A 26,842-nucleotide genomic window follows, 5' to 3' on the forward strand; every position below is an offset into this window, starting at 1 on the left:
AGACATATTAATAAATGCTGACAATGTAATTGTACTCCAAGGCCTAATTGAAAAGCTCAAAGCAAGTTAGTATACATTGTCCAATCTGATGTTATCCACGATAAGGCAAAATTTCCCTATAGGTTTTAAGCAAAGTTCAAACAAGTTCAGTATGTTCTACTTGGTTATTTTTAAACATAAGAATGGAATTAAAAATATCAACTAAATCATAAATACCGCATACAAGGCTTTAAACGAGACATCCTGCTTTAGCGGCATTACTTAGAAATGGAAACTTTTCTCCACGTGTCTTGTGAAGCCACTCCGCAAATGATTAATCAAGTTACGTTTCAGTAAAACTTCTAAACAGCGAAGCCTACAGATGCTACATGTCTATTTTTATTTGAGAAATTAAGACAGACTTCTATTAAGACGGGGGAGGCTTACGTATCTACTAATTTAACATTAAAAATGTGTTGAAAATGAAATCAATTGATAACACTTATCTTATTACTTTCTCAAACAGGGTCGGACCTTAAAATAGAAGTAGAAAACTTAAAAACTTCAATGGTCAGAAGTTTTAGAGGACAGCCTCCCATATACGACCCTGAAGCATTTAAAGAGTACTGTCTTTCGAACGGGGCACCTTCCTTGTTCCAAAACATCCTGGTTGCAATGACTGATAAAAGACACACCACAGAAAGATTAGAAAAAAACAAAATTTTGACAGTAAATTTAATTTACCAGCTCTGCTTTGGTAAAAGCCAAAAATGTAATTTTTTACAAAAAGATAATGGCATTTATCTAAGAATGAACCATATTACGCAAGAGGGCATCGATACTGGAAGAAGAATGGGTGCATGTCCTAGCAGCAGGACAATTTAAAACGAATTAACAAAGCTATCTTTAGCAAATAAAGAAAATGTTAGACAGAGCATCGAAGAAGCTAGAATAAATAAGTGGCTAGTTGTCTGCATCATTGATGACTACACCACCATACATACAAAACGGCGACCAACGGAACAGCAGGCGTCTAAAGCAAACAGCATGTGCACTATCGTCTGTAGAATCTTCAAAGATATTCCTGCTATACCCATTCCTGAATTAGGTAGAATACACAATCCAGATGGTATTAATCCTCATCACATCTCAGAGGCCATGACAAATGTCTTCTCTGCAGAAAGCCTATCATCTTCTTATGCGTCTGTAATGCCTGATTGGCTTACAACTTCTTTCTTTGATTCTGAAGTAGAAAGACATCGCTTAATGGTCCATCAGTATCAAAATTCCGAGAACGTTCGGAAATTAAGGTGCTTTGAAAATCTACACTTGATTGAGTTTCGTTCACAGCCTCTGAAAAGTAAGGAAAACTTTGAATCTGCCTTGTCATTTCTTGAAAACTCTTCTCTTGCAAGATACATGTCCGAGTTTGTTGTTTTCTTTCCCGGTGACTGGCCAGCTCAGTACTATTTAAGGCAAATTGTGTATTCCCGCTGCAATTTTGAGCGACCCCTGGCTAGAAAACCACCTCAGGCATTATGTCATCTTGATAGAACAAACAAAGAAGATCACATCTATTCATCAACGCCATTCGCATTCTCGTTGAATGAAAGTGACAAACATTGCTGCAAAACGTTTGAGCAAGCTGCTATACCTATGATCGGTCCTTTGCATATAGCCTTGAACGCCAAGGAAGACTTGATGCTAACGTTCCATGCATTTTTTAAGTACTTTTACGAAAATTTGATTCCACGCAGTAAACTTGCTGATAAGCCTAAACCATGGAGGACTTCGTTTATAGAAGACATGGTATATGGCTCCTGGACCCCGATTAGGAAAACAGTTAAAAAAGCCTTTAAACTATGCAGAAATCCACTATATGGTATATTCCTGAACTTGCTTGATAATTACCTTCCACTTGTTTTATCGATGTATAGTATTACTTTTCGAAATAATAATTTTACTGAATATTTCAACGCCATGGTCTTCATATGGGTAATGTTTCATAACATGAAACGAAGGCATTACAATAAAGCGCCCCTTATCTGGATTTCAAACGTTCTGTACTGGAAAGATAACAATGTACAAATATTTGAAACGCTTAGAAAATTTCTGTCTGTGACTGATGAGTATCCAGTAGAAAATGCCCACTCCATAATTAGAGCCCAGACGTCTGACGGGGATACACCAGAGCTGTTGGAGAAAAAGGCAAGATCAGCATTTCAATCCAAGTCTTCCCAGAAATGTTTCAGAACCAATTTCACTCCACCTAAAACCGCCAATTTCAGTAGGAATCAGTTGAAAAGTTTAAAATTAAAAGGAACAAAAATCATCGCTGATTTATTCACCAGGATAGCATCCAATACAGTAGGAGAAGTTAACGATGATTTAGACAAATTGTTACAAGGGATGCTGAAAACAGGGTCTAAAACACACCTGCCACTTGGGTATCAAACACTTGATCATCCAAATGAAAATGTTTGTTGCGATTGGCCATCGTGTACTCTTTCCAACACAGAAGCTGAGTGGTTTATTTTTGAAGGTTGTTGGCATGCTTTCCATAAAATCTGTACAGGACATGTAAATTACTGTTTGATTTGCAATGCCCACCTAAAAAATGAAACATTTCGTCTTGCTACTTCGGCACAATCATCAATTTTCGGAGAGCACAATGCAGAAAAAAATCGCTCCAGCGGTGACACACGTGGCATTGATGATGATGATGACGACGATGAAAATGACTTCGCAATTAAGATTAGCCTTGATGATATTTCCGAAGAAAAATCTAATGATATAATCAGCGAAATTTCGTGCAAGTTAGGACTCTTGCAACCTGCAAAGCCCGATAATAGTAGAGAAAAGACAGCGATTATCAAAGTTGATGGGCAAACTAGGCCTCCCCATTGTAAAAAATGCATGCACTCTTCACGAGGCCACAGTGGGAAAAAAAGCGAAAGAAAATGTAACACATGTCCGGGAAAGGTATGCTCCAATGAGGGCACAAAAATACCTTGTGAATGTTCATGGCACTTAAAATCATCTTTCAGTCTCGATATGACAGAAACTGAGCTCTCTATCTTTAAAATTGGGTCTGTCACCAAAATAATTCTGCCCTGGAAATACAGTCAATCAGGACTGGCTAATCAAAACGACATCAGTATGTTTGGCGGAATCAATTCCTGCTGTGTCATTTCCACGATTGCCTGTCTTCATTCGTTAAATGATTCTTTTTTGATGGTCAACGATAACCACGAGAGTCTCGCCAGACAATACATTCGCATTATCAATCGAGGCAATGCTCTTTATAGAATACTACCAAAAATAGATGGGAACCAAAACATGTTTGTTGAAGACATAATACAACACGGTCATCTTGATTTGTATATGTCCGAGCCATGGAAGGCTGTGATGGACTTGCACGATCTGTTAGGACAAATAGAGAGGTTATCTTCACAAAAGAGAAAGGTTGCGATGGTTTTGATAATAAACCCTGACAAAGCGATGGCCATCATTATAAAAAATGAAAACATTTACCTTTTTGACAGCCATTTTCATCACATGAAAGGCGCCATTATAGCTTGTGCCCCAGTCGCTTGTCTCGAGGAATTTTGCATATTTATCGAAAGTTTTCTTAAGAAGTACTTTAACGCATCTACCAAAGGCTCGAATTTGCTCCCACTTGAAGTGATTGAGAATTCAGTTTCAGAATAATTTCGTGTTGTAGCAAAAGCTAGATTTTTAGTTAGTTGACATTTTTTCTCGCGGCAATGTTGCCTGTTATTCACTTCCACTGCAATTCAGGAGGTGGAATTCGTAAGATAAAACTGCCGGCTAAAGTCCCCCGCCCTGTCAAAATAAGCAATAAATCCACAATAAATGAAAGTTACCATGTAAAACCTTATAGTTTTGCAGAGTCGGTAGTTATAATTTCGTGTTGTAGCAAAAGCTAGATTTTTAGTTAGTTGACATTTTTTCTCGCGGCAATGTTGCCTGTTATTCACTTCCACTGCAATTCAGGAGGTGGAATTCGTAAGATAAAACTGTCGGCTAAAGTCCCCCGCCCTGTCAAAATAGGCAATAAATTCACAATAAATGAAAGTTACCATGTAAAACCTTATAGTTTTGCAGAGTCGGTAGTTATAATTTCGTGTTGTAGCAAAAGCTAGATTTTTAGTTAGTTGACATTTTTTCTCGCGGCAATGTTGCCTGTTATTCACTTCCACTGCAATTCAGGAGGTGGAATTCGTAAGATAAAACTGCCGGCTAAAGTCCCCCGCCCTGTCAAAATAGGCAATAAATCCACAATAAATGAAAGTTACCATGTAAAACCTTATAGTTTTGCAGAGTCGGTAGTTATAATTTCGTGTTGTAGCAAAAGCTAGATTTTTAGTTAGTTGACATTTTTTCTCGCGGCAATGTTGCCTGTTATTCACTTCCACTGCAATTCAGGAGGTGGAATTGTAGTGACTTCCATTTTGTGTTATTGCTTTTATTTTAAAAAATACGTATAGATAGATGATAGAAATCGATACTTTTACTGATAGATAGCTACTCGTTTACCTTTTCGAACTTTTTTGTCTCTTCCCCACACCTAACCTGTTCTTGACATTTTCTGATTCAACCACTGACCTCGTGTTTCCATCAATGTGGAGTGTTTGCGCCCGCAATCCCGAGCCGCCATGACCAGCGTCACGCATTTTTCCCCTATGCTCAGTTTGGCACTCTTTTCAAGACACAAAATGACAGTGGATCGCAGTTAAACAATAAATATGCTCCTTGCGTTGATGATGAGCTTCACAAGATTAATGCAAAGGAAAATTAGATTGTTTGAAAATTGATTTCAAAATACTTCTTCTTCAAAACAAAATGGCTTATTGTAATTTACGAAATTTCGCTGTAATTTACATAAAATCCGACTTTTATAGCTTAAATCGAAGCATAAACCAATTGAAAGTGATATATAAACCTTGCATTCCTTGTCTACCATGTCTACCTTTAAACTGTCTTTTAAAAAATTAGTAATTTGCAAAATTTCGTAAAATACAGTTTTTTTACAACTACTCAAATGGGGCCGTATCAACATAAATCACGTCGGTAGGGTATGATATGTCAACAAAATGAGGGAACCGATATGAAATGAAACCGGTATCGTGTGAACAGAGCTTAATATTTGTTCCAGGTTACTAAACAAAAACCATTAGCAAATAACCTTAGTTGGATGGTCCTCAGAATGTTTTACCATTGTCAATCATAAGACTGAAGGTGGTGTTCTCTCATCATTTGAACCATTTAGTTTTGGGCTGTCGGTGCACCAATCGCAAAGACGGCCATAAATAAAACCCCTACCGTTTTTGAGGGGGTTGAGAAGAAGAACAATGGGCTTCTTCCGACGACTAGCAGCACCTTGTTCATGCAAAAAGTCGCAAGCCATACGGCCATTAACTAATGCACGAAAATAAGTAGAAAGTCAACATGCATGTAAATAAAAACCCCTGAAAATTTCTAGACAAGGGTTGGGTGGGCAGGGTCGCAAAGGAAAAAACCTTTCCTCTCCAAAGTCCAACTTCAAGTTGTCGTGCAACGTGTGAGAATGAAACTGTGCTAAGACAAAGTTTATATACCCAAAGCCAATGCACACTTGCACGCTGGTTGCTTTAGCCGTATAAAAACACAATGTAAAGCTTACTTACTCGAGCACTGCTACAATAAACACAAACTCCACAATTGTGCAATCTGTGCCCAAAAACAAAAGCCCAAGGGGCACCTAAAAGGCGTACCCTTTTCACATATTAAACGTGATTAAATTTCATTTAATCAAGCTTTAATATTCGTATCGGATTGGCTCAGTGAATCCGATATGAAATGAATCCGGTATCATGTGAACAGAGCTTAATATTCGTATCGGATTGGCTCAGTGAATCCGATATGAAATGAATCCGGTATCATGTGAACAGAGCTTAATATTCGTATCGGATTGGCTCAGTGAATCCGATATGAAATGAATCCGGTATCGTGTGAACAGAGCTTAATATTCGTATCGGATTGGCTCAGTGAATCCGATATGAAATGAATCCGGTATCATGTGAACAGAGCTTAATATTCATACCGGATTGGCTCAGTGAATCCGATATGAAATGAATCCGGTATCGTGTGAACAGGGTCTTAGGTCGCGTCATAAAATTCTCGATGTGTTTGCTTACCTTTGGAAGTAAAGTGAGCCTTTATACAAACGTAAAAACATAAAACAACAGAGATTCCAGGCAGGTTTTTCAGTATAAAAAATATTTCTGCAATGATCAAGCTCCCATGTCAATGTGAATGTTAAACTCCGACCGCTTCATCAGTACATTACTGTTTTTAATACATGTTGGTATTAAAATAATAGAAGTTTCTTTCAAGGTGTTGGTGACTATAATGCTTGAAAGATAATAGTTATGTGAACTAAACCTGAAGTTATGAGTCGAATACCTCAATGGAAAACATTTCTTCAAGGCAAGCACCTGCCAAAATGCTTACAGAAAATCCTCTGTCCCATAGGTTCGGCCCCCTTAGATTCGGGCAGCTGATATTTTAGGGCAAAATTCGGGCTGTAGACCTCTCCAAAAACAAAAAGGATAAGAAAAACTACATTTTGAGTATGCTTAAAAATCTCTGAGGTGAAAACGTCAAGTGGTCGTAATTGTGAGCGGGATATGGTGAAAATCTACTGGGTGAAAAAATACGAAAAAATGACAAGAACAGCAACAGCCTAATTTTTGCACTGTATGGTGTCCAAAAGGATGTTTTTGCTAAATTTTTGTCTTCAGCAATTATACAAATCGGGCTCAAAAGCATATGTTGAAACTTGTTGGCAAATGCTTTGACAGTCCAAAATGAGCGGCGAGCTTGGCAAGCGAATAGAGGACTGTTCTCCGCTGAGCATCTATGTCCACTGCCTTTGCCGTTAGTTGACTCTTGCAGAAAGCTAGTCAATAAGAAATGGTCTTATTGTTGTTCAAGGTCACTTCAATTTCATTTAGGCCAACACCAAAAGACATGTATTTTCAAGAGAAAAGTTGAAGATGAACCGTCATATAGCTAATAGGGACAAACCGCAACGCATTGTGCTTGCCAAGGGGGAAGGCAGTGGCCAGGACACTTATTTTCTTTGCAACGATAAGGACCCCAAAACCCATCTAGAAAGCAAAGCTCTGTTCAATTGTTTCTACAATGTAATAGATAAAGTTTTGGAAGAAATCTATGCGCAATTTAGTTATAGTTACTATCGCATTTTATGTGCTTTGGCGTAACAGAGGCCCCTGGGCCCTAAGCAAAATACCGCTATGAGACTTCTATTCACAGACAGCAAAAAGATCACATTAAATGGTGTAGAGCATGTCAAACACAACAGAAAAAGATAAAATGAGAATTATTTTCTCGTTAGCTAGTGAGAGCTGGGTTTTAGAGCTTCAGTTGAGGAACTTTCAAAGTTTTCTAAAGTTATTTTAGTATCAACAGTAAACTTTTTTCGTTTTTTCAAGTACAGCTCTGTTTAACCCCAAACTGGAATCTCTCTGTTTTCTACGTACGCTGCGATCTTTATGGTACATATATACATACGCACATACATACATACATACATACAGAATTTTATGTGATATGCAGGTTTGCTAATAGGCAGCATGTAGCTGATATGAAGCATTTCTCAAGGGTCAAAGATCAATCTTTCGCAGGAATATGTCCAATAAGCTTGATTTTTTGAAATACTTACTGATGCACTAGATGCAGTAAGAAATTTAACTTTAATGTTGGCTTTGAGAAGTACCCTTGGGACCTCTTATTTCCTATTTTAAATTTGTCTTCTGGTCGTGGAGCTGGTTGTTGCAAACTTTCTCTTTGTTTGTTTGTCATTTTATGAGCAAATTTATCATCAGAGCTTGATAATGATGACTTGCATGCATTATAAACAAAATTAACATGCTCTTTGGGTTATCTCTTTATTTGGGATAGTTGCTCTACCAATTGTCTATGCACCAGAAGAGGGGTTATTCTTATAGGCTTTGCTAAAATTTGATTTGCCATATTTTCTGCACTTGTTACCAGTAGCACTTCAGTCTCTGGGCTGGAAAATTCACACATTAAGGATAAACTCCTTAAAAGTGTATGAAATGTATCAATGCTTTCATCTTTAAGTTGTCTTGTCTATCATTTTAAGACTGAGAAGAAACCTTCATTCTAAGCTTTACGTTTTAGACAGCCGTAGGCATTTAGTTTATCAGCTGCAAATGCAAAATCTTAAGCCTACAAGCTCCAGGAAGAGCTTTGAAAATACGACAGACACTGTCATTCGCACATTGAATAAGCATCACTGTCTTCACTGTATCACCACAAATATTTGTTGCAATTAGATAATAGGTAAAGGAATCCATGTATTTTTCTATCTAAGGCTTTGGCTATATTGATCAACGTTCACACCAAGTGGTGGTGACCTTAAAATTGCCAAACGCCCCAGAAACTATGATCCTCGTTGCTAGATGTATTATTTTGCTTGTCTTGTGCTTTTACCGCCATATTCTCTTCTCTACATGTCCTAAGGACAAAGCAGATTACAACGATTATGTAACTGCTCTGCAGTCATCCTGTATGCATGCCAAATCAAGTTTTGATTTTTGACTTCGAAAAGAGCTCTAATTTCACCGCTGCGAAATATTTCGCAATAGGCGCCTAAAAATGTTTAGTTTTGGGGAAAATCACAATATAAGTTCGCAGAAAAATCACAATATAATTTCCTGGAAATCATAAAGGGACTGGAGACAGACGATTGTTAAATGACAATGTTAAATGTTTGAGGCAAAGTCGGAATGCTTCCAAAGCTGTCAACATGATAGCATTAAAAAGCATGGTTCTGGGGGAGCCGCAAATCATTTAGTAGTTAAGGGTCCTTTTTGGTTCTTCGTAGGGTCATAGGGGTCCTAGGGTCATAGGGGTCCTAGGGTCATAGGGTCTGGTTTTTCCAGTATGCCAAATCAAGTGACTTTTGTCAGCTGCATTATTATGTGTATGCAATTAAAAACTATTTAATTTGCATGTCTTTTACTTTCAAAAAAAAGATAACAAGGTTTTTGTTAATAATAAATTTTTTTCAAAGCCGCTTTTGTTTCAGGTTATTGCAGCTTATATCATGGTATTTTGAGATGAAGTCACAACTTGAATTTTACGTCAACGGTTAGTAGCCTCTTGTTGATTCTTTAGAAGAATTTGCAGTCTTTATCCCTGGAAAGAAGTCGTTGCAGACAGTTTCTGTATCATCTGTGGAGCTGGCAATTTTCGTCTCTATACGTATTGCTTTGAGATGAAGTCCCACACAACTGAATGCAATTTACGTAAATGATAAATAATAGGGACTGATATGATAAATTGCCAAAATCAAAGCAAAGCAAAGCAGTTAAGCAAACTTTGTGCAAATATTTCAGGGGCGTTATGTTAGTGAAAATGTTTTGTATACAAGAGGCAATAGAGAGAAAGGGGTTGTTCAGTGACTTCAGACTTCAGACATCTTGAAACTTTAAATAGCTTTTTGTTTAGTTATACCCTCGATTAATAAAAACTTTCATTTGATTGGTCAGAACTTTTACATCTAAATGCTTTTTAAACCTGGAATGTTCAAAATCATTACTTTCGATTTTTTCTTTCATCTTGATTCATATATGATAAAAGAACATGTGGGTAATGTTGAGAGAAAATCTTTTATCGCCGCATAATTGCAAAATAAGGTCTTGGTACCAAAAAAAAATTGCGCGAACGATCTCTCTAATCTCGTTTCATTAAGTTTTCATCAAATAATCAGTAACAAACTTGTTCAATGTCTTCTGTAGCACCTCTTCAATCATTGTGGGAATTATGTCTAATCCAAAAATATAATAGAAATAGAGTATCCATATGCTAATGTTTTATTTACTATTCATATCGCTTTTTGCTAAAAAAAGTTGCCAGAAGATTTTAATACACATCAGGCCTGGTCATTAGTTATTTTCAGGTGAGCTTTTCATAGATAAATATGAATAGAAACAAACGAAATTTTGATTTCAATTAGAACAATTTATCTTCTATAGCGATTTAGAAAAGCTATCTGTAGCACTCCTCTAGCATTTAAGGAGAGGCTGGAGGGGAGCAAGCTATGGCTCTCGTCAAATGGCCAGGCCTGCACATGCTTTAAAACTATTTACGACGCAAACAGCTTGAGCTTCTTCAAAACGATTGTAACATTAATCCAAGTTATATAGCATTGCGCCTTTTCTAACAGGGCAGAAAGTTGTGGAGAAAGATCCTGATCCGGAATGGACTCTGTTGTTCTATTTACGAGAAAAACTAAGCTTATGTGGAACAAAACTGGGATGTGGGGAGGGTGGTTGTGGTGCTTGCACTGTGATGGTGTCAATGTACGAGAAGGAGACGAAGACGATTAAGCACATGTCGGTGAACGCTTGCCTTGCTCCTGTTTGTGCGATGCATGGCCTAGCTGTTACTACAGTTGAAGGCATCGGTAGCACGAAAACAAAACTTCATGCAATACAAGAAAGAATGTCGAAGATGCATGCCTCACAGTGTGGATTTTGTACGCCAGGTGAGTAGCACTATATGGACTCACTCATGCAATTATTGAGAAAGGTTGAACAAGATTTTTCTACTTGAAATTTTTTCACTTCTCTGGGAAGAAATGTGTTGACAACATTAGACCTCACTCAATTTTATGGATTGTTATAAAAGTTATAGAAATCATAAAGTTATCGCTCAATTGACTCCCATTAGTGCATGACGTCATCTAAAAGTTAAAACAATTTTGTGCAAATGGCGTTGAAGTCTCCTGCTCCTGAACGCGTTCTGCTTGACTTTGAAGATTTTGTCATTCTTTGTTCCAATCATGAGAATCCTATTTCTTCAGATAATTAATTTCATCTCTTCCAAACTATCATGTTAGGGATCACGGCCATTTGTTATGCCTAACCCGCTGTTACTACCTTTTCTCTCTCCAATAGACCTTGCCCCTAATTACGTCGTGACGAAACGAATTCTGGTACTTGTAGCTAAACCCGTGAACATTTGTTTATGTTTCGTACGGCGAACGGACGAAGTTCTGTTATGATCCAACGCTCTTTGCTCGAATAATCAAACAAGTCATGAAAAATACGGTAGAATATACCGAGCAGCACATCTCAAGGTTTTCATAAAGCTCTTTCTTGGAAATCAGCGCTGTAGAAAATCATTCCGACGGCAATTTGACAGCGAGCAATGATATGCGGAAAAGTGAAAAATATAGGACCAAGGGGATATTAACCTCCGACAACCAACCCTTACAATGTTTTGAAATCTGAAGTCATCAAACGAACCTCAGCCTCAGAACAAAAGGATCTTGATCAACTGCTGATTTCGGAAGATCTGGGAGACCGAAAACCTTCTCAACTCCTCCGAAAAATGCGTCAGTTGCTTGGTGATAACAACCTGGAAAGCGGCATTTTAAAGTGACTTTTCCTGCAACAGTTGCTACGAAGTATCCAAATTATTTTGGCATCAACCCCTGACACCGGCCATTTCGACGAGGTTGCCCCCCTAGCAGACAAAATTCTTGAAGTTGCTCCTCCACAGCCATTCGTCTCAAGCATCTCGCCATCCAGCTGACTTCCCCGTATCAAAGTAAATCCACGACCTCCGCAACCAAGTCAACAGCCTGACAACTCAACTGGCTACACTTGTCAATCAAGGTCGACTCCAGCCAGGTTCTCGCACATGCTTCACATGGTACCAAAGCCGATCTCTTCATGGACAAACAATCTTCTCTAAAATCGATCTTGTTAAAGCCTACCATCAGATTCCAGTACATCCCTTTGACATTCCAAAAACTGACATTTCAACGACATTTGGTTTATTTGAAATCAACCGTATGCCTTTTGGTCTTCGGAACGCTGCTTTAACATGCCAACGCTTCATCGATGAAGTCCTCCGAGGCCTTCATTTTGTATATGCTCACATCGACGACTTCCTTGGACACCAGGTTTCAGCAGATGGAATTTTTCTGCTTCCTACCAAAGTCCAAGCCATCCAGGACTATCAGCCACCAACTTCAACGCGCAAACTCAGAAAATTTTTAGGTTTAATCAATAGACCACTTTTGCAATGACGTCAAATGGTTTTTTAAACGAGGTGTGAAATTGAAAACGAGAATACCGATGTTCCAGTTGCCTTGGCATTTTCGCACAACTATCGAAACACCGATCTTGTTTGGAAAATTAGAAGCGTTTGTTTGATTAAACTTGATCAGTTAAGATCTTGAAATGGAAGAGTTTAAATCGTTGCTTCCTGAAGGAAAAGTTGTCGAGTGCTTGGAAGATTTGGGGTCATTAACAGTAGCGGAATTAAAGAGCATTTTGAAGCGCTACAAGGAGAAACCATCCGGTGTTAAGGCCGATCTTGTTCTTCGCACGTTTGCCGTATTTTGCCGTGCAAAAACATCGTGATATTCATTGAAATATCGTAATATTCATTGAAGGAGATTGGCCAAGCGTCAAGTGATTATTGGAAAAAGCATCGTATGTATCGAATCACTGCACCCAATTTTTACTCTGTTGCTGTAAACTCTGTTGAACCTTCTTCCCAGCTTAACTCTATGTTTTATTAATCTTTCACATCAGCTGCAACTTGCCATGGCCAGAAACACGAAGGACATGTTAAAGAGCGTTATATAATGTTACTGAAAGATAAAGGTATCAATGCTCAAGTTTCTGAAGTTGGTCTGCAATTGTCTTCCTCATTTCCTTATCTTGGTGCTTCATTAGATGGTGTAATCACTTAAAAAATGAAACATGGGGGTTGGAAATCAAATGCCCTTTTTCAAAGTACAACATGTCTCTTCAAGAAGTTGAAGATGGTGGTAATTTTAAGCTGAAGTGCAAGCATGCATACTTCTACCAAGGCCAAATGTTTTGTGCAAACTTAAAGAGAGTTGATTCTGTAGTTTGGTTTGGAACTGGGAGGCCATTGTTTGTTGAAACCATTTGCTTTGATGAAGAATTTATGGTCAATTATGTTTTTCTAACACTGAAGTATTTTTTTTGTAGAGCAGTTCTCCCTGAGTTTTTCACAAAACGTGTTAAACAGGGATTTAAAATGTATTTGCATGGTGGCTGGGAGAATTTTGATAAAAAGCATATTTTATGAACTGATTATATATCTGAAGTAAGAAGTAATAGACCAGTATGTATAATTTAAAAAAAAGATGAGTATTTGTAAAGTATTTAATATCACCTCTACTACTGAGCTAGCCATCACAAAACATTCTTAATTTTATAAGTTTGATAGTTTTAAAAACTTGACAGGACACACAAAGCCATTTTTGCATTGTACAATATGATTGTTTTAGATATCTTTGCACAGACAGTTGTTAAAGGTTGAAAATATGTTTATCTACACTGTATAACATCATAGTTAATATACTTTCAGCTAATATGTATTTATGACTTAATTGGGGATACTATGATTTGAACAATCAACTAGATACTCAAGCATTTTAGACAACTATTTTGATAAAATATGATATTTCGAACATATTTGTATACACAGCTACATAATGTTTGCATTAAGCATGTAGCAACTTAGAGCCATCCTGTTTTATAGACCCAAAACGTGTACAGCTCTGCCCATACAACATCTAGCACTATATGACAGACCAGTAAACAGAAATTTTCATTACATACAACTATGTGTATACTATATATATGTAATCATAAGACAAAGGCTGACAGGAGGAAAATTATTACCACAAGGGTGCTGCCCAATTGTATCGAACCACTCATGGTTGGAATCGAACTCCAGTTTGCTGCTTCAAAAACCAGCGCTCATTCCACTGAGCCATACATTTTTTCAATCAAAACTTTCAAAATGATGACAGCCTTGTTGATTAGATGTAGTAAAGAATGGAAAGGCTTTTTATTATTCTTGGCGTTCCGTGTCTATGGCTTTAGATTTCGAATATTACGTCATCAGCCCTACTAAAAATTTACCCCACGAGCCGCCACTGCTTCAACACCATCAAGTCAGCACTTGCCAGAGCCACATTGCTCAACCACCCGTCTTCTAAAGCACCATATTGCCTCATGGTAGATGTTTCTAACGTTGCAGTCGTGGGTGTTACGCACCATATTGCCTTATGGTAAATGCGACCCAATCTCATCCTTTCCAAAAGCCTTCAACCAGCTGTAGTCAAATACAGCAACTTTGGCCGCGTTTTGTTTATTTTACCTACAGGAATTTCATTACATCACTACCTCATAACTACACTATACGAGCATATCACTTTGTCAACATTTCCTTTTTTTTGTTTAGGCCCCCATTAATCTTCAGCCCCATTAACCAATTCATAAACTATCCACACTCGGCCTAGCCCTTCCTTTCCCTCGCCACCTTATTTGTTTTACATAATCACATATCGTATATATTTATGCTTTTCCAATAGATTTTTAGTTAGCTAGTTTTCATTTCGCCGAAGAAAAGACGAACAAAAACACAGCGTATTTGTTTTCATTGTGTTGATGGCCTGAGGCAGCTCAAACCAAAGTAAAAAGATAAAGATAAAGATTGGGGAGATCGTATTATTACAATCATTTTATTAATAGTTTTATACTTTCATGAACAATCACAAATCTAGCTATCAAACGTTTCCTTTTCAGGAATTGTGATGTCCATGTACACTCTTCTGCGGAATAAACCAATACCATGTATGGCTGATGTTGAGGAGTATTTCAAGGGGAATCTCTGTCGTTGCACTGGCTACCGACCGATTCTCGAGGCGATGAAAACCTTTTGCATCCCAGACAAAGAAACGAGGCCAGATCGAAATGGACAAAGTGAAGGCGGAGAAAACAGCATGGTAAACGATATGACAGAATTCACGAGTGGTTTCACTGATAACCATAAAGATGCAAATAGCGAAGTTAGCAATTCTTCGCAGAAGCAATCGACAAACGCTGGGATTGATCACATAAAAGAAGCGCAATTGGCAGCAATTGAAAATAGCAAAGTGCAGATGAATGAATCTCCTGATATGGATGACAACAGAAACATTTCCTGTGGAGCAGGTGAGAATTGTTGCAAAAAGTCGACAGCTCCTGACAAATGTACCGGCATTAAATTGAAGGAATCTATTAAACTACCTGATGCCACTTCTCTCAAATTTATTCCATACGACCCAAGTCAAGAGCCAATATACCCACCCAGTCTGCTCCTTTCCAATGGAATAAAATCAGAGAGTTTGGTTTTCCAGGGTGAAAGAGTCACCTGGTACAGACCAACAACTCTAAATGAACTATTGTCATTGAAGGAGCAGTTTCCATACGCAAAGATCGTTGTTGGCAATACTGAAGTAGGACTTGAGACCAAGTTCAAGCACCTTGAATATCCTGTTTTGATACACCCAAGTCACATTAAAGAGTTGAAAGAAATATCTATCCTGGAAAATGGTGTGACATTTGGGGCCTCAGTGACTCTTGATGAAATGGAAACTGTCTGTCGAAGAATGATCGAAAAACTACCGGCCTACAAAACCAGAGTGCTCAGTGCTTTTGTCGAAATGATGCAATGGTTTGCAGGAAAACAAATACGATACGTCGCAGCAGTAGGTGGAAATATCATGACTGGCAGCCCAATATCTGACCTAATTCCTATTTTTATGGCCTCTAAATGCAGACTTGATGTAGCATGCAAGAATGAAAAAAGGTCGCTGGAAATGAATGAAAAGTTCTACGTTGGCTATCGAAAGACGTGCCTCAAACCAGAAGAAGTATTAGTATCCACCACTCTACCATTCACTGAAACCAACGAATATTTTCAAGCTTATAAACAAGCAAAAAGACGCGATGATGATATTGCAATTGTAAATGCAGCTTTCAGAATGGTAGTGGAAGGAGCTTTGGTTAAGGACGCTACATTCTGTTATGGGGGACTTGCACCTACTTCAAAATTGGCCCTTAAAACTATGGAGCTACTTCGAGGAAAACAATTAGGAGATGGAATTCTTGAGGCAACATTGCGGTCAATTTGTTCTGAGTTCAACTTGCCTCCAAATGCTCCAGGGGGTATGGTACGTTACAGAAGATCATTGGCAATGAGCTTATTCTTCAAGTTTTTCCTTCACGTTGCAGAAGAGATAAATGTTTCGACGTCTGGTCTACTGAAACATTGCTCAAGTGCAACAGAGAAGTTCCATAAAGGTGTAATCAAGAGCCATCAGTTCTTCAAACTGTCTGATGGGGAGAAAAAGGTAGTCGGAAAGCCGATACCACACAAATCAGGTGATCTGCACACGACAGGAGAAGCCGTGTATGTAGACGATATGGCCAAAACCAAAGGCGAGCTTGAATTGGTGTTTGTCACAAGCACAAAACCCCACGCCAAGATACTGGACATAGACCCATCTGAAGCATTGCTTATTGATGGGGTTGTTGATTTTGTGAGCCATAAAGATTTACCACCAGAACGAAATTTAACTGGAATTCCTGATTTTTCAAATGATGAAGAATTGTTTGCATCCAACGTCGTGCACTGTGTTGGGCAAGTGATTGGTGCTGTTGTTGCAACTGACAAAAACATTGCAAGAAGGGCTGCAAACAAGGTAAAAGTTTCTTATGAAGAACTGCCTGCAATCGTGACAATAGAACAGGCAATTGCGGCTAATTCGTATTATGGTGACTTGCTTGAGTTGAAGCGTGGAAACGTACAAGAGGGATTTGATAAATGCGATCACATCATAGAAGGGACAATGAGGACTGGGGCGCAGGAACATTTTTATCTTGAGACACAAGCATGCATTGCATTTCCTTTGAATGAGAATGACGAAATCATAATTTATTCTTCAACCCAGTCCCCGTCTGATACGCAGAAAGTCGTTGCGAAGGCGCTTGGTGTGGATCACAACCGCATCGTTTGCAAGACCAAAAGACTCGGAGGTGGTTTCGGTGGCAAGGAGACAAAGGCACCTATCATAGCTGCTGCTGTTGCTGTTGTTGCTTGTAAGGTGAGACTTTTCTATCAATCTTTCTTTGATGCTTTAGGAATCAGACACCGAGAAGCTCATTATTTCCTCCCAGCCATAGTAATTAGACTTTTGAGTAAAATCCCATTAAGAACTACTCTTTCAAAAAATGAGAATTTTTGTCACGTTTGTCACTTTCAAAAAAATGAGTGGCACGTCTTCCCTCGCTTGAAGCAAAGCAATTTCCCGATTTTTCTCTTTTAATTTCACATTTTTGTCAGTACACATCAGGACTAGTCATGAAAAACTTGATTAACTGAATCAAGATATGACATGACAAAAAATGACCCTGGATCCATTTTGCGTGAATCTTAGATTCATTTGGTAGCTAATTACTGAACAAGCAAACTAAGGGCTTGTTCATATAAGTAGTTGTCCCACTGAGGTGGGATGTCCCACTGAGTTGAGATCCAATCAATAAATTGATTTGTATGAAGAAATACGTTTACGTTCACGTGAGAGGTTGTATAAAAACTACCATGTGAACACGTTAAAGTGGGCCAGTTCGGTTAGGTGTGATGAATCTGTCAGTATTGCGCAAGCGCGTGTGGAGAGTTTGGTCAAGTTGGGCTATCTGATCCCACGAAACACATCGCAGAGATGTCTGTCGAAGAAAGAAGTGCCTACTTTAGTGTGAGAGAAGAGGAATCAGGAAGGATACAGAAAGCCCACCAGTGTGTACAAGAGAAGATAAAAAAGATTAGGCAAAACTATTCCAAAGCAGTCACAATGGGGACTCGTAGTGGCAGTGGTATGTCACAATGGGGACTTGTCTTTGAATTCTACAACATACTATGTGTGGTTTGGGGTAGGTCTCCATCAACAGAACCTTTGCATTTTGGGATTGAATCTATAAGTTTCCTCATGGTTTCCAGCAATGATGAATCACAAGCTGATCTTACTGAAAATGTAAGTAGTATATTGATGACCAAGAATTGGGTGATGAAAACAGTATTGAAGACAATACGCCTTTTACTCGAAAAAATAACTTGTACCACAAATATAGTGCCATCTCCCTTTTAGAAAAAGAGAAAACACCTAGAAAAAAAATTATCTGCTGCTCAGAGAGATAAACTGATGTTGAATGAGGCTAAGAAGGAAAAAAATTAAGAGAAGACCTTGCCAGTGTCATTCTCTGCTGTCTCATACCCTGCAGTACAGAATCAGCCTCTTCTGCCTGTGAATCAGACTTTATTTTATCTACCACAGTAGCCAGGCAGTCAAATTTGCTATGGGATTAATGACTGGAAATGACTTCAGAAGACGACAAATGAAAAAGAGACACAAATTTGATTAAATACATGTGTAAATATAAATATTACTATTTGGTGCCTAATAGACTCCCCCTGCTAATTCAATTGTCATAACTTTCCCTGCAGGACATTTTCATTTCAATTCCCTTTGCCTATTAATTTCTAAGTAAGCTGCCACCCAAGATATGTTTCAAAGGAGGTCAAACAAATTAGAAATTCGAAGAATTTCAAAAAAATGAAAAAAAAATTAAACAAAATTAGAAAAATGAGAAAAATACCAAAAATATGAGAAGATATAGAATGTAAAAAAATTAAAATCTTAAAAAAAGATAAAAAAAATGAAAAAATAAGAAAAATTTTTATTTTCGTTATATTTGGATTGCAAGTAAAACCTGTAAATAAAAAATAATCATGCTAAGCTGTTGTATTGTTTAATACTGTTTAGTATTATTTCAAAAAATAGTTCATTTATGTTTGGAAATTTTGCAACCCCCCTTTTATTCCAACCCTCATTTAATTACAACCCTCCATTTATAAGTTTTTGTGCTTTTTAAATACCCCATTTATTCCAACCCCCATTATTGATATGCATCTGGAAGACATAAACTGTATTTTGTCAAGGTTTCTCTATTGACTTTACCTTTACTTCTTTGGGAGGGATAAACTGGGTCTGGGCTCAATTCATTTGTCTTCTCGTTTGTCTGTGCTATGTCAACCTGACTTTGCCCAAGCTTAGCATCAATGTACACTCTTTCATTCTCACATTAGTTATGCAGGACACAACATGCATAAACAAGAGTTTGGAAAAATTCAAACTTCAGATCAATTTTTCTTGTCAGAATTGACAAGCGTACCTTTAGTTTGCCAAATTTACATTCAATTGGATTTCTGGCTGATCTTAGGATAAGATTGAACACAACTTGTGCATTTCCCATGTGAATGTAACCTTGTTGAAAGAGTAAACTTAGAGGTGACTCTTGCAATATCGTTATTCGCAAGATTTATATTGCCAGTATTTTCGCTTTTTTACCATCATAAGCATATCTCATTACCTGCTAACAAATTCACTGTAATATTTATAAATCTCTTCTTTTGCCAGATTGGTAAACCAGTGCGAATCATGCTTGACAGAAACGAGGATATGATCATGACGGGGGGTCGCCATCCATTTTTGGCCAAATACAAAGTTGGTTTTAATAATGATGGACGAATCGTAGCAGCAAACACAGATCTGTATTCAAATGCTGGCTGGAGCATCGATTTGTCTTTAGCTGTCCTTGAACAGGCAATATTCCAGTGCGATAATTCTTATTTTGCACCATATTGGAGGTCTTCTGGACGCTGTTGCAAGACAAATCTCGCGTCAAATACTGCATTCCGTGGATTCGGGGCTAAACAAGGTACGTAAACACCACATTTTATGATTACGAAGAAGGTTCTTGCTACCTCTGCGTACATGGAAGCTTATTTTGAGGAAATATATTCGCAGGTTGGCCTCGATAGCACTAATCTCGATCTCAAGATGAAAGACCAAGCCATCTGCACCTTTGTGAGGTTCACAGGGCAATAAATTCACCCACAAAGTCAAAAGAAAAACCAGTTTTTGACATTCGCCAAAGCAATAGCATCGACTTTCTTATAGTCTATTTATTTCTGCTGCACTTCATGCTGCTTTTTATAAGCTTCATGATCAAAAGCTATTTAACCAACAGTTAAGAGTGCATGTTCAAGACTCTACAGCCTGTCTCACTATGCTATTTCAGAACGACAACATAGACAGCATCCTGTTCAAAGAAAAGGCTTGTTTTGCTTCCAGGTCTTCGGGGTCGATTGTTCAAATTTGTAACATAAGAAATTATTATAAGAAAGAGTATCAAATTATTCCATAGTGTTTAAGAAAGAATTTAACAGGACCGCTAATTATCTAGCAGAATATGATTTAAAATATACATTCTAATGTGAAAGTGTTTATAAGTGTTAGTTAGTGGACATGGATAATTAGTGTTATTCTAATGAGTGTAGTTTTGGGCGATGTTTTAGTTATATCTTGTCAAAAAAACTTATTTTTGTGAAGAAAAAAAATAGATACCGAAGAAGAAGAAGTTTGCAAAATATTTTTGTTTTCAACAGGGATGATGATGGCTGAAACATGGATTAATGACATTGCAACATTTTTGGGAAGGGACCCGGCAGAAATCAGAGAGAAGAACATGTACCAAGGTGGAGAGTTGACCCACTATAACCAGGTTATGGAACCTGGGGTCAGAAGATGCTGGGACAAATGCATTGAGAAGAGTAATTATTACAAACGCAGACAAGAGGTGGAAATATTTAACGATGGAAGCAGATGGAAAAAGCGTGGCATTGCCATTGTCCCTTCCACATATGGCGTGGGATTTAATTTTGCATTTATGAATCAGGGAGGTAAAATACGTTAAGCCTTTTCTATAAAAACATTTTCCTACACTCTCTTTCACGTTTCACCTCAAGAGTAGTTGCTGTTTTTCATCATTTCATCATTTTCAATAAATCAACATATCATCAAATGATATAGATGTCAATTACTTTTGATACACCACAAGTTAAACATCATACAAATTTCAAAATCCAGCTTTTACTTCAATGTTCAAATTACTATGTAGGTGCCCTTGTGCAGATATACTTTGATGGAAGCGTACTGGTTTCACACGGAGGAGTCGAAATGGGTCAGGGGTTGCATACGAAGTTGATTCAAGTGGCAAGCACTGTCCTCGAGATCCCTCACAACAATATTTTCATTTCACACACTGCAACAGACAAGGTCCCTAACACAACTTCGACCTCTGGAAGCATAAGCTCAGATTTGCACGGAATGGCGGTAATGGACGCTTGTCAGAAACTGCTAAAGCGTTTAGAACCGTACCGACAGGAAGAGAAAGCATGGAAAGACATTGTGAAGACGGCCTACTACGACAGAGTGAGCTTGTCAGCGACTGGCTACTACAAAACGCCAGACATTGGCTACGACATCAAGACGAACATTGGACGAGCGTTTAATTATTACACCTTTGGAGCTGGATGCTCTGTTGTGGAAGTCGATTGCTTGACAGGTTTGAATTTTCTGTTTTTTTGTTTCATAGAATTTAGCAATTGTAAACAATGGGTCATAGCATTCCGCTGCTGCCAGATGATGCTTGTTGGGAAGCATTCATAAGCAGGCAAGCACCCCTAGTTTGCTAAAAAACATTTTTCGTTTTTGAAAATAGGAGTTTCTTTAAAATGACTAACTTACGCCAAAGCTCTCTGACTGAGGAAAATCTATTCCACACCTTAGCCCTTAGTCTGGCAGGTGAAATGAATCGAGTGTTTAGATTCAGATTCTATCCCACCTTTCAGCTGAATATGGAGAAAATCATCCAACCCTTCTGCCTGCTTGCTGACAAGCGAGAGGAAATTTGATCTCGTTTTTATGAACATTTCCTCCGTTCATCCTGCTTCATCCCACCTTCTTGCGTTAATATGGAAAAAAATTCATCCCACCCCAGTAAGATCCCCCTCTCATGCAGTGGGACCTTGCTAGCTTGTTTTCCATATAAAAGCAAGTTACTTCAGAACCTTATTTTTTGTGCTTACAGTTCATCACATGGTCTTCAAGAACCTCTTTTTAGTAAGATGATACCATTTATAATAGTACCCTTTTTCTTGTTATTGTCTTTTCTCTCCTTCAACATTATCCATTGTTGCTATTTTTTTCTTTTCACACGGCCTTGAAATTGCATTTCTCTTACATCACAAGTTCACTTCCAATATCTGTCTTTATCTATCTTTCTCCACTTGTGGTCCCGTCCATCAATGTTTTTTTAGAATAGCGAATTTCTGCAGCTTTCTGGCGTTCTCTCGTGGTTGGCTTGGTTAGTCATTTGTAAATCCAGTCTAGCACACACTCCATTTATCTTTTTGTACTGGTGGAATATAGACCTTCTTTACTGATTATATCATAACTGATCCATGGAGCTGAGAAAATTTTTACTTACGTTTCATTAATGAAAATATATCTAGCATGTTAGAATTTTCTAAATATGTAATAGATACAGCAGTACAAATATGGTCTGTGGACCTGTTAATGTGCAATTTTTTATCAAGTATGAACTAATAGAAATCTTCCATAAACTTTCGAATAGGTTTCCAGGTCAAATCTTTGTCGATTAGAACTCCAAGACTTGTTATATTTTTCCCAGTGAGTTTGTCTTCGTCAAAGAAAACGTTTATTTTAACGTTATAGGTTTTCCTTTTTGGACGTTATAAAATTACAATTTTTAGTAATGGTCAATCTGGAAAATAAGTCAATTTGCTTTTGAGAAAGGAATCTTAAATTTGGAGACCAAACATATATGTTGACCTCTAACGACTTTTTAAGAAAACAAAACCTGCTTAGTTTAAAGATTCCAGTTCAATGCATAATTTTCTTGCATCAAATCAGATCTTTCTTAATTGCTCGTGCAAAGCATATTTCCTGTACAAAGCATATTTTACATTTCCTGTAAAAAGTTCAAAATTGCTAGCGTTGTCGAAATTTTCAACAGTCAAAGTGGATTGGAGTGTCACTCTTCGTGTGGATACGATTGCTTATTAAGTTGAAGGTAGAATAACGCAAAGCCTGATCTGCAAGAGCAACAATTTCCTTAACAATTTCTAATTGACAAATGCTATTTGCTTGTGTAAACTGTTTCAAATTTGCATGCCTTTCACTGACAAATGTACTTGTACAAATCTTTGCATGCCAGTCTTTCACTAAGTTAGTTTTGACGGCGAAAACAAATTGATATCTGTGTCTGTCTCTTTTTTTCTTGAAGTTTGCTAGTTTCCCTTTGCATTTTTCCGATGAAGACATGCCAGTTGCCCTTTGCATTTTTCCGATGAAGACATGCCTGTCGCTTAACCCTTTTTGGATCTTTATAGTTTCATTGCTAAATTGTGAGAAATGTATCTTTTTTCTTGTCGTTTAACAAAGTTATTGCCTCATATCCTTGTGGCAAGAGAAAACGCACACTCCGATGAGTAAATCAGAACCAGCAGCGTAAAAAAGGTCTCAAAAACTTTTTTCTTTTCTACAGAAACAATGACGCTTTATACAAAGATAGTAAAAAAACATGTAGATTGGGATGGTTTAATGGCTATTTCCAACTGGTGGCCCAAAGAATAAAAATTATGGTTTGATCGAAGAAGCATTCTAAAAAGCACGACATATTTAAAAATGATGGACATTTTGGACATTTTTAAAATAGCCCAAAGCTTCCAATTCTTAGCTGTGATGTGGTTATCTTATGAAATGCAAGGGTATTAAGGATTTAGTAGAAGCTGCATCTTCATTAGGCTGTTTCGTGGCAAATTCTCAAGTTGCAAGTTGGACATTAGGAGGGGCGATATGAAGATAAAGCAGAACTAAATAGTCACATATCTAGGATGTGTTCTGAATTAAAACCTTTTCTGGGGCAACAAAGGCAGCTAGTGTGTTTGAATAATTATATGGCAAGCTATAATTTCTGTAACGGAAGCAAAAAAATCTGATAAGCCTCTTAGCAGGTTGCTTTTAGATGCTCTTATTCAGCCTCTTTCGACTATGTCTGCTCGTCCTGGTGCCCATTGCGGAATTAAGGGCTGTCCAAAAAAATCAGTTTACGCTAAACAAATGCATTCCATTTTCATCTGAACGTAAAAAACACAGCAAATATTAGAGTCACAATTAGAGGCTATTAATTAGCTCCTAGCAAACAACAGGATAGACCACTATATCTGTGTTGACATTGTGAAATTGTTAAAAGGAACGGTCAATAAGGTCGGAACAATGCGAAGATCAAAGTTCGAACTAGACTTACAATTTCGGAAAAAGCAATACCGGACAAATGTAACATCTTGCAGAGGACCCACAGCATGAAAGAATCAGCACTAAAATCAACACTTAAGAACTTATCAGTACATCTTAAAAGTTTTTGATGTACCTTCTTGTTGACAAAAGTTTGCTTGAAATGCTTGAAATGTTTTATCTTATGCTCAGTTGAATAAAACATGTCAATATTTCAATTTGGTTTTAAATGTTTATTCAAATATTCAGAATACTCAAATGAATATTATTTAAGTTTAAATGAACTAGCTTGATCAATTTCAAAAATTTTTAGATTAAAGCCAATTGTACTGAATTGCAAGAAATAGTATAGTTGATAATTTTGGGTCATACTCTCCAATTCCCTGTGATGGTGCTTCCTTAAAACAAATTGATTTCACAGTCTGTTATTTAAAATGACTGCTTTATTAAGCCGTTGATTTCCATGAGTTACTGTGCTCTCCAATTATTATCATTTTCTTTCAAACAGGAAACTTAACAACTTCTAGCACAAGATGGAACAAAACTTTTTCCAAAAATTTGTAAAAACGATGACATACTTGTCACTAATATGGCCCGGTTTGTAACTAACGACAGGAAAAGATTCCTGTACCATCCTTTTTTCCCTTTTTGCTGTTAATCCAGCGCCTCTAAGGAGACCATTAAAGAAATAAGGTCGGCTAGACCGTTAAATGCTATCTCTGCCACTGAAACTAGGGGTGTTTGTCTTTTTTTATTTATATAAATGTATTATAATCTTTTTAGGTTTTTATGATTTGTAAATAAGATTTTTTGTGGCGAATTATACATTTATACATACTACATATATTCTTGTTCTTTTTTAATGCTAGAAAGAGTTTTCAACATTATTTAAACTAAAATGAGAGTATTATCAGCTAATGAAAGGATTGAAAAGATTCACAAAATATTCTTGCTGCTTTGCATTCGCAAGCCATACCTTCTAGAAAAAAATTTGTTTAGCATTTGTTTTGATGAAAATGCCCGGTTCTTGTCTATTCTTATCTAAAAAACGGAAGCAGAGTGTCGGAATAAATAACGTTTACATTTCCTTTTGAGAAATTTTATCAGTAGTACCACAGGGATCAGTTTTAGGTCCTATTTTTTCAATTTCAATTTTCAATTTATAAAGCAAGCAACCATGTATAATCATGCTGATGACAACACGTTTGCTTTCTTTTCCAAATCCTTCCCAGATCTCGTCAGGGTTTTGGAAAATGAAGCCAACAGCGCTTTGTCATGGCTCGAACGAAATGAAATGATTGCGAACCCGAACAAATTCCATGCACTTTTTGTTAAAAAAGACCAGACAAATACTTGTGGCATAAATCTTGACTTTCCAGGATATTCTATCAAATCTGAAGAGAATGTTAAACTCATAGGTTTAACCCTAGACTAAATGTTGAACCTTGACACACATATATCAAACCTTTGTAAAAAAGCTGAGGCTCAACTGGACGTTCTTTAGCGACTCAAGCCATTGATTGGTTTCACTGAAAAAAGGTTCTGGTTCAAAGTTTCGTGTATCCGAATTCTAATTTCCTTTAGTTTTGTATTTCTCATTTTCAAAATCACTTCAGAAAATTTAAAGAATAACGGAACGCGCGCTAAGATTTTCTGTAAAATGATGATAAAAGTTCCTATGACGATCTTCTTACTAGGTCAAAAAAGTGTACAATGCAATTTGCTCATCAGAGAACCCTCTGTATCGAAATATTTAAGACAATTAAAAGTTTGAATCCACCTTTTATGGATGGCATTTATAGTTCAAGAACCGTTTTCAACCAAACCAAGTAACTTTCGGTTCTAAGAGCCTTGAAGCCATGGGACCACAGATCTGAAACTGTCTGCCAATTGAACTAAAATCAGCTGACAATCTTAACAGCTTCAAACGTATGATAAAATGATGGGATGGTCCTAGTTGTAAATGCAACATTTGTAAATATAATGATATCGATATCCTGTAAATTTTGACCTTCATATGCAAGTTGCTTTAAATATTCAGCTTATGTATGTCCGTATTTATTTCCTGAGTTATTTTCTTTTCATTTGTTGTACATTAGATTTGATTTAGATTAGTTGTATGTGTATACATCTATATATTTGTATGTATATCTAGAAGCGATATCGAATTAAAAAGGTTAAAAACAAAACAAAGAAAGCAATTTAATAAAATTGTTTCCAAAAACCTTTATTGTTGAATTTTAGAAATAAACTGTTGAGATGCTGGGATAAAAGAGGCATGTAAGTCTTCTGTTTTGCACTTAGGGATTTATGTTTTTGTGCTGGATCTTGCTTTTCCAGCAAAACGTGAAAGCCTACTGGAGTGTAGCAATTAGCTAAAAAAATTTCAAAAATATTCTAGGCGACAATAAAATACTCAGCACTGAAATCGTGATGGATCTTGGGGAGTCACTCAACCCTGCTATTGACATTGGTCAGATTGAGGGTGCATTTATGCAGGGCTATGGCCTGTTTGTACTGGAACAATTCCAACATACACCAAATGGAGTGCCATTGACAGTTGGTCCATCGACGTACAAAATACCTGGTTTTGGTGATATGCCTGAAGAATTCAACGTTTCTCTCCTCAGCGGTTTGTTACTTACATTTGCTATGTTTCATTTTTTATTTTTTTAATATTTCGGAGAAAACTAGAGAGCGAATTTTATC

General features: G+C 37.3%; 2 protein-coding genes across 2 annotated transcripts in view; both read left to right on the forward strand.

Annotated features, from left to right (window-relative positions):
* LOC135683136 (xanthine dehydrogenase) overlaps positions 1–26,842 on the forward strand; it is a 46,265-nt gene that overhangs the window by 17,195 nt on the left and 2,228 nt on the right. The window contains exons 2-8 of the mRNA XM_065198312.2: positions 9,122–9,183; positions 10,262–10,582; positions 14,679–17,020; positions 19,391–19,691; positions 20,422–20,715; positions 20,934–21,380; positions 26,535–26,765. Of these exons, the coding sequence (XP_065054384.2) occupies positions 9,153–9,183; positions 10,262–10,582; positions 14,679–17,020; positions 19,391–19,691; positions 20,422–20,715; positions 20,934–21,380; positions 26,535–26,765 (3,967 nt within the window). The 5' untranslated portion in view covers positions 9,122–9,152. The remainder of the gene's footprint in view (positions 1–9,121; positions 9,184–10,261; positions 10,583–14,678; positions 17,021–19,390; positions 19,692–20,421; positions 20,716–20,933; positions 21,381–26,534; positions 26,766–26,842) is intronic.
* Positions 870–4,677, forward strand: LOC148960056 (uncharacterized). Its single transcript, XM_089109200.1, has one exon. It carries the CDS (start codon positions 1,027–1,029, stop codon positions 3,688–3,690), a length of 2,664 nt encoding a protein of 887 aa, XP_088965326.1. The 5' UTR covers positions 870–1,026; the 3' UTR covers positions 3,691–4,677.

Source organism: Rhopilema esculentum, chromosome 7, assembly GCF_057945365.1.
Source record: "Rhopilema esculentum isolate cy_ngs chromosome 7, ASM5794536v1, whole genome shotgun sequence".
NCBI lineage: Eukaryota > Metazoa > Cnidaria > Scyphozoa > Rhizostomeae > Rhizostomatidae > Rhopilema > Rhopilema esculentum.

Excerpts from the sequence above, each read along its gene's own strand:
- LOC148960056 (XM_089109200.1), top strand. The coding sequence starts at position 1,027 with ATGTGCACTATCGTCTGTAGAATCTTCAAAGATATTCCTGCTATACCC.